We start from the raw sequence: 15,685 nt of genomic DNA on the forward strand, positions 1-15,685 counted from the left end.
GTTTAAAATATTCTTGCATGCTTGATTTCTGATGTAGGAAGATTTTTTTTTCTCACTGGAGGTTTCAATTCTCTTAAATCTTTATGTATTATACATTTGAGAGAAACGTAGTGCCCAATTATTTTAAACATAAATGCTCAAAAGTATCTGATAGCCATTTTTGATTCAATGCAGTAGTAAATTTGAACTGCGAAGGTTGACTGTATGATTTTTTTAATTTTAACTCTAGCTGAGGAAAAACTAAACCCAAGATGAGCACTTACTCCAAAACAAAATATCTCCTAAATCTCTTAGTGGAATAGCCAAGGAATGTGTAATACTAATGACTGAAGATAAACCTCCTTAGTCACACAAAAGCTGATTCAATGCATAATCCTGTTTAATTCATTTCCACTCAAATTGTAGGAAAGAACATCATCTTTGAACATGATGAATAAGTTGCATCCAGAAGTGTCTACATCAGTAAAACTTTAACACTTAACCTCTCCTAACCAACACTAAGCAATTAGTTATGACCTGAAGGGTAGCATATATTGTAGAATTTATGAAATAGTATTTATTTTCAAGAAGAAATTACACAAAAATAATGATGAATTAACATCTAAATTGATTATTTTACTCTTAACAAATGGCAATTGGTTGCTGTGCACTAGATGGCTCCAGTACACTTTATAAAGATATCAAACAGCATATTGATGCTGTTCAAAAGGCTCAATTTTTATGCAAGTCTGTTTTTAAGCCTTTACAAATCCATCCCCTTTGTCTTCTATTACAAATAACGTAGCTCCTTTTCCTATATACACACATCGCATAACTTGAGCTGAACAATTTTTCTAAAGTCTCTTTACCAATTCTCAGTGACAGACTTAAATATATATATATATATATATATAGATCGATAGATTAGATAGATAGATATTTCTACATATATATAGATATCATTTTAAAACTACAAAGAGAAATTTGTTCAGGCTACTGTGTCTGTGTTATTGCCAAATTATGAAATAGAGCTGTGTATAATCTCTCTGCCCTTTTCCCTAATAGTTTTAAATTCTTTCCTTTTAAATACTTATCCTTAGAAATAATCTTGTCATCTCTGTTTCAAAGAACGTACAGTGAAACATTCCATGTCCTAGTGACCTTGGAACAAATTACAAAATCATAGAAATTTCAGCACCTGAAGGAGGCCAATTGATTCATTATACAGTGCTATTGTGAGCTCCACACTGGAGCTTTTCAGTAAAATTTAAATTCTCTGCTTTGCTATCATACCCTTGGATGTTTTTCCCCTAGATATCCATACCATTTAACGAACATGCTGTGATTGAATGGTGCAACATAATTTGTTATAATATATAAAATGATCTAACAAATCTTTGAGTTAAAAGATTTCCTTCAATATCTTCTTCGAATGCATTCAGTATTAGTATATCATAGTGTATATTTAATGGCTGCTAAATCACTTGTGGTATTAATAATTTTCATTAATATGTTCAAAGTCTCTTAACACTTTCAAGATATCTTCCTTAACTGACTCTGTTTTCGTAGATACAGTTGCACATCTCTCATGTGCGTATTCTCTTAGCTCTGGTATCATTCGAATCATTCTACTTAGTGCAATGTTTTGCTTCAATAGTTACTTTAGAACTGATTACTTGAAATTCTCTATGAAAGTGTTGTTCAGCTTCATCATTACCTTTTAATGTGCGTTTTCAACATATGTAACCCAACTTGCCATTTTTATGGTTAAGAATATTGAGAATTGGAGTTTTTATCATGTCTATTATTCTTACAGTACCTTATAGGCTCATAAAAAGTGACTTAAGAATTCAATAGACCCAACTTTTGGTTGATTGCTTACATTCATTTTGCACCCTTTCTAACTGACAGTGCATGCACTACAGTCAACAACCTTATTTACTGTATAGCTGTCTTAATCTTCCAATACTTCTGAAAATAAATGAAAAATTCCAGTGTCAAAATAGTCATAACAGGTTTCAGATTATTTTGATTTTTGAAAGACAATGACTTAAATTCAAACACTTTAGAACTGTGTATTTTTAACATACAAAGCTGAAAGTCACTGGGGAAAAAAAAGTTTAGAGCTCTAACAGGCATTAACAGGCTACCCCAGTAGCAAGCCATTAGCATTTTGACCTTTACAAATAATTAACAGAGATTTCTTTAATCTCATTCAGAAGTTCTTACCAGGTGACTGAGTTGGACCACGATATAAGGCAAACCACTGGGTTGCTAGCTTTGACTGGTATTCTACAGGCTGAGAATCAGGATGATGGGATTGTTGGTTTTCTCTCAGTTCTAAACACTATTCATTTGGCATATCATGTATGAGCAACCTGTATTTTCTGTAACACAATCAATCTTCAAGTACTTAAAAGAAAATCATTCTCATGTTCACAGAAAGTTAAGCTGTGGTCTTCTCCATATAGAAACTTATTTTCAGGATTATCATTTACTGTGTGCATTTCCTGTTCCAAAACGACTTTACTGATCATCTTCAATCCCTGGTTTTCAGGGGTATGAATAAAATTAAACATGCGAGTAATGGACTATATACAGTGCAATGTTCCAGCACTAAGTAGCATCCCCCACCCACTTATGCTTTGAGAAAAGATTATGTTCTTCATAAATGGTGGTTTTTACATTTAGTCATAAATAACATTAAGTACTGTACATTCTGATCTTAAATAACAGCCTAAACCAACAACCATAAACAGGAGCTTCATTGATATCAGTACCTTTTTTTTGTAATCAGGAGACACATGGGAGTAATGCCATTCTGAACAATATTCAAAGGTTCTCAAGAGCAAGCATTTATGAATGCAATTATACATGAAAATCGGGGAATTGCAAGTGCATCATTTTAGATTATGCTAAAAGGCAAAATCAAACAGTTATGATCGACTACCATTAGAGTATCTTGTTGCCCCTATTGTAAGTCACAGATTAGTTTAAAATTTGTACATGATGCAACATTACTACATTTATTCATAAGTATAAGGATTAGCTTCTTGAAAATTCTGAAGCTTTAATATGCATTTTAATTGGCTATGTTTCCAGATGGATTAATAGATAAGAATTTCTATCTCTTATACTATAAAATTGGAGCAGTTGTCCTGCTAATCTGTCAGAATTGACATTCAGACTACAAGCAGAGTAAGTGTGTGGTTCCAACTTTTCACATGAAGTCTGTGAATTTCAGGTCTATTGACTTGTCTGATCATTTATTTCACTAACTAAAAGTTACTCAGGATACTATTTTAAAAGCTCAATCTTACATGTTAATCACATATTAATTGAAGTTTGAAATAAATATTTTAATCACATAGCACTGCAGTAAGGTCAGTTGGGAATCAATCAGTCTTATTGCTTGCATATAAGTGTCCATGACACTTGTTCATTTGTGGGTCTATATCTATGTGCAGGTAGAAGTGGGGGAGGAGCAAGGTGAGTGGTCAATACACTTTGATTGATTTTTTTGCTCTATGCATGTGATGCTAACCTGTGCAATTGTACTCAGTATCATACAATGTTATGCACTGCTGAATCCTGACTGCAAGTTTAATTTAAATACGTAAATGGCAAGACTATCAATGTTTTACGTAGCAAGACTTATTTATCACTGTTCATTCACTGATGTGATTTTTAACTACAAGATGATGTGTTTTTGATTCCTTGCAGTAATTTTGCAAATCGTTTTAAGTAGCTTGGTGTATGAGATATTGTCGACATTCTGATTCTGTTAATGCAATCAACGTTTTTTAGTTTACATGACCATGATGATTCTAATTTACTATTGGAATAGTTAGACAGTCTGTCGCTTTGCTGTTATTTTAACAAAATTACTGCTCTCCCTATTTGGAATTTTGTAAAGAATCAAGAGAAAAGGGAGTGGTGGAATGGCTCCAATGGTTATGCAATTTAAGAATGTCCTTGATATCTTCAACAAATAATAATCGAACAGTAAAAGTTTAAAGGTTGACAATAAGGCAGGAGACATAGCACATATTTAGGACAAACTCTAACTAAATTAACTTTAAGAAGGTAATATTTTATTGTAAATACTACTATATTACTATCTATGCATGAGCAACTCGATACTGAGAAAACCAAAGTCATCATCTCCAGGCTCCAGTAATAACCACTTTTTCTTCTCATTAATTCAATTCCTTTACACTCATTCTTAACCTAATTGTTTGCAACTTAATCTTAATGCTTGACATTAAGGTATCAGATTCCCTATATTCTGTCACAAAGATAATTTAGTTCTACTGTTGCACCATGCCTGTTTGTTTCACCTCACCTCAACACCAGCAATACTGAAACCTTTAATACTTTCATCACCTCCAACCCAATTCTAACATTCTTCCTGCTTGTCTTCAATGTACTGTTCTCTGATAATAACGTCCAAGACTTTGCTATATATATGCTATCCCACATTAAACTCTGCTTTTTACATATACCTAAATTCTATACCAGCCCCTCCATGTATCAAATATATATTCTTGCCCAATTAATCTTTTTACATAATTCTCCAAGAATCCCATTTTATAAAACATGATCCTATGATCATTACCTGTCACATGGTGTTTTCCTGAAAACTTTCAATCCTTGACATTGGCTTTTGTCACCTTGACTTGATAGAAAAGCCTTCAGCGTACAAGATCTAGAATTCCTTTTCTAACCTCTTCAGTCTCTTCAAACATTTTTCTCTTTAACAAAATTTGGTTAGCTTCCTGTCCCTTTGTGAATGTTCTTTATGTGTATTTTTGAAGTTGCTTGAGAACTATTTTACTATTAATATCACAAAAACTGAACTCACCTCTAAGTTAGAAGGACATGGGTTTAAGACCCGCCCCTAGGATTTCAGACATCATCTAAATTGACACTTCAGCACAGAGATGAGGGAATGCTGCATTAGTAAAGGTGCCATCTTTCAAATGAGATGCACAGTCAAGGCTAAGTCTGTACCTGGATGTACATGGAAATTCTCTTCCTATTATTTTCAAAAAGATCAAGTATTTTCCTGACATCCATGCCAACATTTATCCCTCAAACAGTAATTAGAACAGTTCTGATAATTCTATTCTTCCTTGTTATTTGAGGTAATTTGCTGTACATTTCGGCTGCTCTATGACAATATTGTTTTTTAAATATTTAGTTTAGTCACCTGTCAAGTACCAAATGATGTTCTAAGTTTATGAGAAAAGGCAAAATGTGAATTTCACTCATTTCTACTCAAATTAATGCAATTGTTTTATGGAAAGCTGCATCCCCTAAATGTCACATTTCTAAACTTCAGTGTGGGAATTGGTACGAAGTGGCATTTTTGTGACTGTAAGGTTCCCCAGAGTACAAACTTTTTCAATCTGTCTAAACATGCCTGAGAAGCTTCCATGGGGCTATGCACCATTGTAGCCACACCACTAATTATCAAGCAAAGACATGCTAATTACACAGAGCATCAGCTAGTGTAAAGACCCGCTTTCAACACCCACACAACTGCAAAGCTATTTCCTCCAGGCATGAAACTGTGCTGTCTTTGGCTGTGAACCTGAAAAAGCCTGTTTATAAGAAAACTGCACTCAAATCAGTTAAAGAATAAAGATCTATTTCTTACAGTTTAAAAAAAGAAAACTTCATAAACAGCATCACTCTATTAATGCAGCAGTGAATTGAATTTTGTTGTTAATTACTGAAACTTCTTTTATTACTTGTGTGAGCACTTTAGCAAACAGTCTGTTCAGCTGTATCTACTAGCAATCCTAATATTATTGTATAGATGAAAATAAGTAAAATGAAGCAAACAAAGCCTGGAACATGAAACTAAGAACTGAAACTTAGGGCATTTTGTTGCCAGGTAATCAATATCTGAATGTAGAAGGAGGTTCTGGTTGAATAGTTCCGGATGAAATTGATATAATCCAAAAGGCTAACCAATCTTTCGCCTTCTGATACTGTCTCATATTTTATGCTTTTTCTGTTCTCACAAAGAGAATGTGATATTTATTATATCATTTTAGAAAACTATGTTCAAAAGAATTCAAATAAAGCACGATAGCCATAGTATTCTCTAAGTGATGAACCTTATGATGAGGTATTAAACAGGAAAAGCATCACAATCTTCTTTACAGCCTGAAATACTTTGACATGAAGCAAAATTATGTCTTGTTGCTTTCAGGAGCTCCCAAGTGCATAAACAGAGTTCAAAATACTGAAAGAATAATGCTGGAATTTATATAGGGGTATATTTTATCTTCCGTGCTTAGTAGAGCAACAAAGCAGTTTCTATTTTGCTGTGACACTAAGGATGGTGAATAAAAGAGATCAATACGGGATCAGTTCAGTCTGTATATCCCAAAAATTGAACTCTCATATTAACTGGTAACCTTAGAATTGAAATGGATCTCTCAATTGTCAATGAGGTTTTTGTTGGTTCATGTCCTAATGAGTAGACTTGAGTAAGGCTGGCAAAGGATATATCTTAATAATGTTACAAATTTTAGTTCGCCTTGGAGATAATATTAACATCATTTGCTTGTCTCTGAGTGAATGAAACTGTTTTGTTTAATGTGTGATTATGTAGCACACAAATGAAACCCATCAAACTTAGATCAGATTTTAGAGGCAGTAATATGATTTGGTGTCCCAAATTCAAAATAAAAATGGGGGCAGTTAATTATGAGTTTAATGTGTGACTGGACCATATATGATAAATTTGCACATCTGAACTTGTTGCTTCCATACCAATTTTTACGATTGAACAATTTTTGAATTACATTGAATCAACTTCATACTTAACAGTTCTATCCACAAATCTAATTTCTTCGTCAACTTTAGAAAGTCTTTTGCTACATTTTGTCACTTATAAGATTTTTAATTCAACTGATTAAGAAATATCTCAGGATGAATCCTACCTCAACAATATCTGAATTTGTTCGACTCTCATGCGGTTCATTGTACTCTGTGTATTTCAACAATACTTTGTCCATGTCGGTGCTGGCATACTGGAACAGTTTATTAGTGCTGTTGAAGATGATCAGAGCAATCTCACAGTCGCACAGTACACTTAGCTCATAAGCCTTCTTCATTAACCCAAACTTCCTCTTGGTAAATGTCACCTGCAGAAGACATAAAACGCAGATGAAGTCTGAGAACATGCATGTTCAAAGTTATCATAATTATAGGTTCTCAAACCACTATATATACTTAACTAGGCAATTCCAGAAAGCTGGCACTATTATGTACTAGTTAAATACATTCTAGAAAAAGCTAGTCCATTATTGAACAATGATTGAAAATCACATACAACAGCTGTGATGCTGAATGCTGTTTCTGCATATCCTTATACTTATACACTCAGATCTGTTACAGACAATATTCTTGAACCATAGGCCTAATTTTCTTTTAATCAGGATATTATTATTCTTTACAATTGATTGAGCAATAATCTATTTAGGCATGAAGTTAGAATTAACTGGATGCTAAAACAGCCCTCAGATCTCCAAAACAGCTTTTGCATCTTGTGTGTATACTAGACAAACAAACCAGAATCTGATTTGGTAAGGACACCAGCCAGTCACAGTGCAGGTCCAATTAGATCATGATGACAAACAGCATGTAATCAGCACTGTCACTTTGGAGCTCAACGCTTGGAGTCAAAGAATGGTGACAGCACAGAAAGTGCCCACTCTCAACCTATTGTACTCATGCCGACTCTCCATAGAACAAAACAACCAGCTCCATATCCCAGCTTTTCCTAGTAGCCATGAATTTTCTTTTCTATTCAGACAAATATCCAGTTCTCTTTAGAAAGCCACAACTGAATTCATATGTATTCTAGATCATTACCACTTGATGCATTTTTTTCCCCATGTTTTGCCATTTCCTTTTTTTTGCTGATCATTTTAAAGTGTTGTCTCTAGTTCTCAATCCCTCCACCAATAATGATTGGTTCTCCCCATCTAATTTGTCATGACTGCCTCTCATTGAATGCCTGTTAAATCCTTTCTCCAAGAAGAGCAACTCCAGCTTCTATCAGTGGCAGATGGAATTCAATTTGGATAAATGTGAGGTGATGCGCTTGAACAGGACAAACAAGGCAATAGATTATGTGATGAACTGCAGGACCCTGTGAATCACTAAGGATCAGAGGGACCTTGGTCTGCATGTACACCGATCTGCATTAGGACAGGTGGTTAAGAAGGCAAATGGTATACTTGCTTTTATTAACCAGGGCATTGAGTTTAAACAGCAGGGAGGTTACATTAGAACTGTATAAAATGTTGATTAGGCCAGAGCTAGAGTATTGTGTGTAGTTCTGGAATCCATTTTATAGAAGGGATGCCATAACACTGGTGTGGATACACAGGAGATTAACCAGGATGTTGCCTGGGCTAGAGAATTTGAGTTATGAAGAGAGAACGGATAGCCGAGGGTTCTTTTCCTTGGAGCAGAGGAGACTGATGGCTGGCATCATTGAGATTTATAAACACATGAGGGACAGGTTTGACGGGAAGTAACTTTCTCCCTTGGTGGAGGGACAAATGGCCAGGGAGGTTTAACGAGGAAGTGAGGAAAAAACCTTTTTATTAAGAGGATGGTAGGAATCTGGAGCTCACTGCCTGCAATGATGGCAAGAGGCAAAACCCCTCGTAACAATAAGAAGTATTTAGATCTGCACTTGTGAAGTCAGTGAATACACAACGATCAGCCAATTGCTAGGAAGTGGGAATAGAATAGTTTGATGATCATTTTTGACTGACATAGGCATGCTGGGCTGAAGGGCCTTTTTCTGTGTTGTAGATCTCCAAGTCCCTAATGAGCTCGTAATGGGTCTATCCACTGATTGACAGTGTGCATCAACCCTCCCACGGTTATTTAGTCTCCACACTGCATTCCCAACCCACCACAACAAATTTTAACATCATTCCATCATTTATCCGGTTGGGGTTGGGCCCACTGGAAGCAGTAGTACAACTGGTATAGCAAGAGGGTAGATTGTTAATGGAGCATGGAACAGCCCCAGTGAGGTGTCTTGAGGCAGTACATCAATTTGGGCACAGGCTGCCCAAGGGAAGGGAATTAAACAAGATTGCAGTCATACTTGCCAGAGTTTCCTGGCAGGTTGCTCACATAACGGCACACTCACTTACCACGAGTTGAATACCAAAGGGAGTGACAGGATGCCTTCAATTGACGACTTAATGTTCTCAATTGACTTCCAGGTAAGAAGGCTGTTTTTTGTAGGGAGTCATAAAGGCAAGTTCCCACCATATCTGTTTTGGAAGCTATTCAATTTTGGCCTCATTGAATGAGACAGTACACAAGATTTAATAAATTTAATCCAATTAACTTGGCCTTTGTTAACTTAAAAGTGCATACTTTGTAAACAATGTAAAACAATGACTGCAGATGCTGGAAACCAGATTCTGGATCAGTGGTGCTGGAAGAGCACAGTAGTTCAGGCAGCATCCAAAGTGCAGCAAAATTGACGTTTCGGGCAAAAGTCCTTTTATTCCTGATGAAGGGCTTTTGCCGGAAACGTCGATTTCGCTGCACTTTGGATGCTGCCTGAACTGCTGTGCTCTTCCAGCACCATTGATCCAGAGATACTTTGTAAACAAGTGACTTCTAGGACAATATTAATGAACTTCAGAGAATATCTGAAAATTCCTGCCTGCAGTATAGATTGTATTCATTATCATTTATTCTTAACACAAGTAATTGACTATCATCCAGCATATATTAGTCAGTAACTTGAAAAATATAATTAAAAAATTAAAGGAAGTAAAACAGATTTTTAGAAAAGTAAACAGTGGATTTTACTGTTTACATTGTAAATAACATGACAGGAAAGGGAAATAAAAAAGGAAAAGCAATTAACTAAACTTTCATGAATCTGGATATTATTTTAATTTTCCTGTGCTTTTTTGAATAGTTATCAAAAGTTACATGCACATAATGTAGAAGCACAATCCTTTGCACTACTTGAATCAAGAAATGTTATAGCTACTACAGACTGTAAACACTTTTTTCAAAAATGATCAATCATTAAAGAACCTTTGAATTACAAGTATTTACACATTCTCATTTGACTAAATCTATTCTTTGCCTACAGAAAAAAATGATTAAAATAAAAAGATGAGCGCATCAGAATTCTAAAGTTGATATTCCTGTAATGTTACAACTCAGCAGAAAACAACTTGCTTACATTTGTAAACCTCCAATTAATTGACAGAAATTAACTTAAGCCTGTTCTGTTTTCTGTTACTTGCACTTTCCTTTGAATAGGAGTTGGCTAATCAGCAGAACAAGCTATCAAACCACTTTTTAATTAGGTGCACAATGATATTAAGTGACGGATAGATGGATACAACATGGGATGCCCATGATGACTGTCTATGCATTTGAGCCATATGGTGCTATAATGAGTTTCAGCAGTTAAGATATATTTCCCGGATCAAAAAGTCTTAGTATTGTAATGTAGTAAATAATAAATAAATAAATTCGCCTAAAATATCATAATTATTAATAATTTTCTGGACTATTTTTCAGCAAGGAAGGAGGAGTAATTACTGGACTGAACAAATTTTAATTACTCAATGCAGTTTCCATTATTGTCTCTGATTGAAAGATAAAGAAAAAAAAGCAAGGAATGAGAAATGGCTTATCAAGTTAATACATAGATAACTCAATGGTAAGGCTTCAATCCATCCATTTTATCTCCTGAGCAAAACGTCTTTTTGAGTTTTCATGAGTTATTTTAATGGTAAAAATGACATATCAATTTTTGACTTTCTGGAAGTTTCACCTAATTAGGTGATGGATGGAAGACTCGCCTTCTGATTATTCAACTTGGAAATAAAGCCAAACATGTGAATAAACCAAGGAACTGGATTTCAGGCAACTGCTTTTGAGCAGAGACAGGGAAAAGAATAATGAATTTGTCAAAGCAGATTTGAAAGTTTTGTTTCCTCTCCCCTACCTTTTGCTCAGCCTCTTTAAAGACACAGCCCAGTGAAAAGTACATTGGAGAAACATTGATTCATTGGGAACTTCAATATATCTACAAATTTCACTCCAGTGTAGGATACAAGTCATTTATTAAACAACCATGGTCCTAGGTTAAGGCCAGAAATCTCAGGGACTCTAAGTGTTCTTGATCTTTTTTAAGACTAGACACGCTCCTCTTTTTTAAACTTTATATCTGTGCTTGTTTATCTATTTGACGTTATGTTTTATTATTTTTCTTGATGTTGGTAAGTAATAAAATTACTTTTTCTTTTACTCAAGAAAACCCCTCTAGGATAGTCCTTCTTGGAATCAGACTGTAACAGAGAATAATGCAAACTTGAAGTACTGATTTTGATTCACAGACTGACTTGCAATTCTTTCCCCACTGCGACTGCTCGGACCTAACTTCCTTCCTTGCAAACTGCAATACCACTTCCAAACTTCATTTAAGTTTTAAAGTCCTTAAATGTGTTGTTGTTTTCCAAACCCACACACCCCTTTCCTAGAATTCTGTGTTTCAACTCCTTCATTCAGATTTCTGCCACAGTACCAAAATGGCTATCACCAAGTCATAACTGACATCCCATGTGATTATACTATAGCTAACTTGCCTTTCTCAAACTCTCTATGATTTTGACAAAATTTTACACAACCTTCCTCCAATGCCTCTCCTCATCATCCTGCTGAGTGTGGATGAACTCATCTGGGTCAATTTTTAGCCTTTTGATCATAATTGTGAATGACTTCAATAGATTCTCTCCCATTCCAACATCATTATTTCTGCTATTCTGAAGAATTTCTCTTTATCCACTACCATAACCCATTCTCATTTACACATTCTTCTGCCATTATTCAAAAACAATCACAGTTTCAAATGTGTACTGATGACAGCCAGCTCTGCTTCATCAGCACCTTTCCCAAATCCCTATCATCATTAAATTGTCAAAATTTCTGTCCAAAATATAGAAAGTTGTGCTTCTATGAAGGGCTTTGTGATGTTTAATTCATTAAAAACATGATACAAGTTGTTGTTGCTGCAAACTACCAGATGTAGGTTTTATTCTGAACCATACCTTAGCTCTGTGTTCATCTTAACTTTGTAAACAGCCAACGTTTGTTATATAGAGAAATTCTATTCACGCAACTTCAGTTTATCACAAGGACCATTACTAACTCTGAACTATTTCTTTTGTTGAATAGTTCTAAGATCTACTAATTCTATATTGAAATGTGCTATTCATCAGTGAGGACTAGATTAGATCTTGGGTTTTGCAATTTTTACAAAAAACGTTGAATGGCTCTACATACCCTAACCAAGCTCATCACTGCATTGGGAACCTGGTGGATTGCTGGCAGAATACTAAGTTCCATCCTCTGGCACAAGCTGCCACAGGTATTCTTAGAACAACTTGCCATTCACAAGATAGCCATCAAAAGAGCAGCAACCTTGGACACCCGTGCCATATTTAAAAGGCCACTGTGCAACTGTATGAGCACCTGATAAAGTCTTGCTCGGTCAAGGATGGAACCTGAACACGTATCTCACAAAGACAAGACGGTACTGCAATTCTCAGACAGGATCTATTTGAGGTTCTACTTAGCGTCATACTTGAGAAGATAATGAAAAAAAAAGGGTATCCTGGAGGACACGTTGTCCATGCTGTGTAATCACTCCCTCAAAACACTTCACAAGTTTACCGAATTATGTGAGGCATGCCTAGTCAGAATCTTTCTCCAGGATAGAAATGTTAATTACTCGGGGGATATAGGTTTAAGGTAAAAAGGGACTGAGTTTGAAGGAGATGTTGTCAGTCTTTTTTCACACAGATGGTGGTCAGTGCCTGGAATGTGCAGGCAGATACACGAGCAATGTTTAATAGGCATCTTGACAGACATACGAATAGGCAGGAAATAGGGGATACAGACCATGAAGAAGCAATAAGTTTTTAGTTTAGAAAGGCATCATATGTTGATGTAGTTGTGATGGGCTAAACTGCCTGTCTTGTATTGTTTTTTGTTCTAACCATCCATCCTTCTTTATGAGGAGTCAGGGTAATGTCACAAGACACCCTTCACAGCTTGAGAAGGAACCACACAGAGGCCTCTCAGAATACTCTATATTCTCTAACTCTTGGAAATTCAAGCTGAGGAGGGTACACTTGCCTTCCAAGCTGACCCTCAAATGATTCTGGATTAGTGGTGCTGGAAGAGCATAGCAGTTCAAACAACATCTGAGGAGTAGTAAAATCGACGATTCGGGCAAAACCCTCAGAACGATTGGGCCATCCAGAATCCCCACACCCAGGTTTGTCTCATTAAACCTCTCGCCTCCAGTGCCAAGGAGAGTCCCTCCACCCTAACTGTAGAACCAGAGACTGCACTAAGATTTCATGAGAAAGAGAGAAAGTAAACAACCAATTGAGTGCACTTTGATGCACTGTACGTGAATTGTCACATTTGACTATATTTCATTGTTTTGTCTCTACATCTGTTTGTTAGAGTCTGTGAAGCCCTGAAATAAAATGTGCCAGTATGACGTCAATCTTCACACGTAGACAGGATGGACTGTGGATTGATGTGTATTGAGAGGTTGCTGCAGTACTTGAAAGTGAAATGAACTAATGCACAGATAGGGCATTCCTGCTGACTCCATTGTCACACATCTTATAGCATTCCTATTCCTTCCCTGCCTTGTGTGCAAAAGTGCAAGTGTGAACAATATTTTCAATGATGTCTGGAAATGAAGGTTTCCAGCAAACAAGGAGCCAATGCATTAGGACATTCAAGGATTAGTAACTTTGCTGGATTGCATCCTGTTCTCATGTACATGTGTAATCTTGATTTCCTTTAAAGGGCCTCACACCAGTGGTTCCTGCAGACCCTTCCCTCACAGATTAAATCTCTTACCCTGCTCACTGTGGGTGCAGCCATTTTCTTTTCCTGTTGCATACTTTGGATATCCAGGACAATGAAGCATGACACGAGTGCTCTTTGGCAAATGGCTTCCAGCAACTGTCTCTACACATCGCTGAGGCCCCAAACATCCAGACCCCCTTTCCGGTATTCCTGCCTGTAAACTCCATGGATTAAACACTTCCCTGCAGCCCAACCCAACCTGTCGACACAAACCTACAACTGCTTATATGTCCCATCAGCCCATGGTAAATGAGGTGACCATGCTGCGTATGAATACACTAACCATCTTGCAGCCAGGGTACTCCTTAACATGGCCGAACCTTCTTTTGCATAAGCCACTTCCAATCAATGATCTACTGTCTTCACCCTGACCCATCCAGCTTCCATCACCCAATCCCAAAGAATAGGTTCCTGATTCGCCTTCTCTGGAATCCGCCCCCACCTCGCCATGCCTTATTCCGAGCCTTCAATCAAACTTTGTTTCTGTGGATGGAGTAAATGGAATAAATGGATTGATAGCGGTCCACCCCTGAGTGACCAGACCTCTGACCGCATGGCCCCTTCCCCCTGGACTGATTGCTATGGAGCCATAGAACTGACTGTGACCTACTCCGCGATCTCAGAGTACTCCCAAACCAAGGTCATGGGAAGACGTGAACATGAAGGTTGCAATCCCCCACTTAGAGGCTGAGCAGCCCAGAAACGCTCCCTGATTCAATCTGACAGCCTGGCACCCGTCCCTGCACAAAAACGTATCCTTGCAGCAGTCTCTCAATGCTATTCGCTTCTGCGCCCTGCAATGCAACTCTGAGCTTTGTGAATGGTCTGCGTATGTATCAGAGAGGTGCCACAATGGTTGAGAGTGATCGGCAAATATCAGATGCCAATGTCTGTGAACAAGCAGTGCATGCAGCTGGTGCCCATGGACCATACTCAGAGATGATATTTTGTGCTGAGAAACATGGCGGCTGGATGGAGCTAGCAGCAAGCTCATGCTTCCAGGTACTGGCTCTGATTTCCACGTTGAGAAGACTCGACGTTTAGCTTGTTTGGCATGATTGGTAAGATAGGAAGCCGGCTATTAATGAGATGAGTTGCAGTATTAACAAGGCATTTAGCAAGCTATAATTCACCTTATTTAGCAACTTGCCACTGCCAGACGAGAAATTTATCTCACCACTTGGCAAAAACAGAAAAGATGGAGCAAGAGGCCCCTGATGTCACGATAACCCTCACTGGACTTGTCTAAATCTACCACAAATCTCACTGCAGCCTATGTCACTTATATCCTTATCCCATTCCATCCTTTAAATATGTTTTTCTCCTCACAAGATGCTGCCTAAGCAATTGAGTGTTTCCAGATTGCCCATTTTGATTTGAGAATCGCAGCATCGGTAGTAATTTGCTTTTGCAGTAATGCACAAATTGTTCTCAACAGACTCCTTACAGTAATTTATCTAGAGTCATAGGCATGTACAGCACCAAAACAGACCCTTCACTCCCTTCTGACCAGATATCCTAACCTAATCTAGTCCCATTTGCCAGTACTTGGCCCATATCCATCTTAACTTTTCCTATTCATATATCCATCCAGAATTTTTTAAAATTACATTATCAAGAAGAGGTATGCTTAAATTTTTATTCAAGGAAGCAATAAATTAGGTTGTTTATTACAATAAATTTATAAATGAACAGTTTTGCTCAAATTTCATTACTTGACTTGCAATCTATT

At 36.8% G+C, this 15,685-nt stretch overlaps 1 protein-coding gene across 8 annotated transcripts in view; it reads right to left on the bottom strand.

The window, feature by feature from the left end:
- mef2cb (myocyte enhancer factor 2cb) overlaps window positions 1-15,685 on the bottom strand; it is a 240,521-nt gene that overhangs the window by 83,249 nt on the left and 141,587 nt on the right. For all 8 annotated transcript variants that reach the window (XM_060836654.1, XM_060836671.1, XM_060836640.1 and 5 more), the window contains one exon: window positions 6,939-7,142. In XM_060836654.1, the coding sequence (XP_060692637.1) occupies window positions 6,939-7,142 (204 nt within the window). The remainder of the gene's footprint in view (window positions 1-6,938; window positions 7,143-15,685) is intronic.

Source organism: Hemiscyllium ocellatum, chromosome 2 (assembly GCF_020745735.1).
Source record: "Hemiscyllium ocellatum isolate sHemOce1 chromosome 2, sHemOce1.pat.X.cur, whole genome shotgun sequence".
Classification (NCBI taxonomy): Eukaryota; Metazoa; Chordata; class Chondrichthyes; order Orectolobiformes; family Hemiscylliidae; genus Hemiscyllium; species Hemiscyllium ocellatum.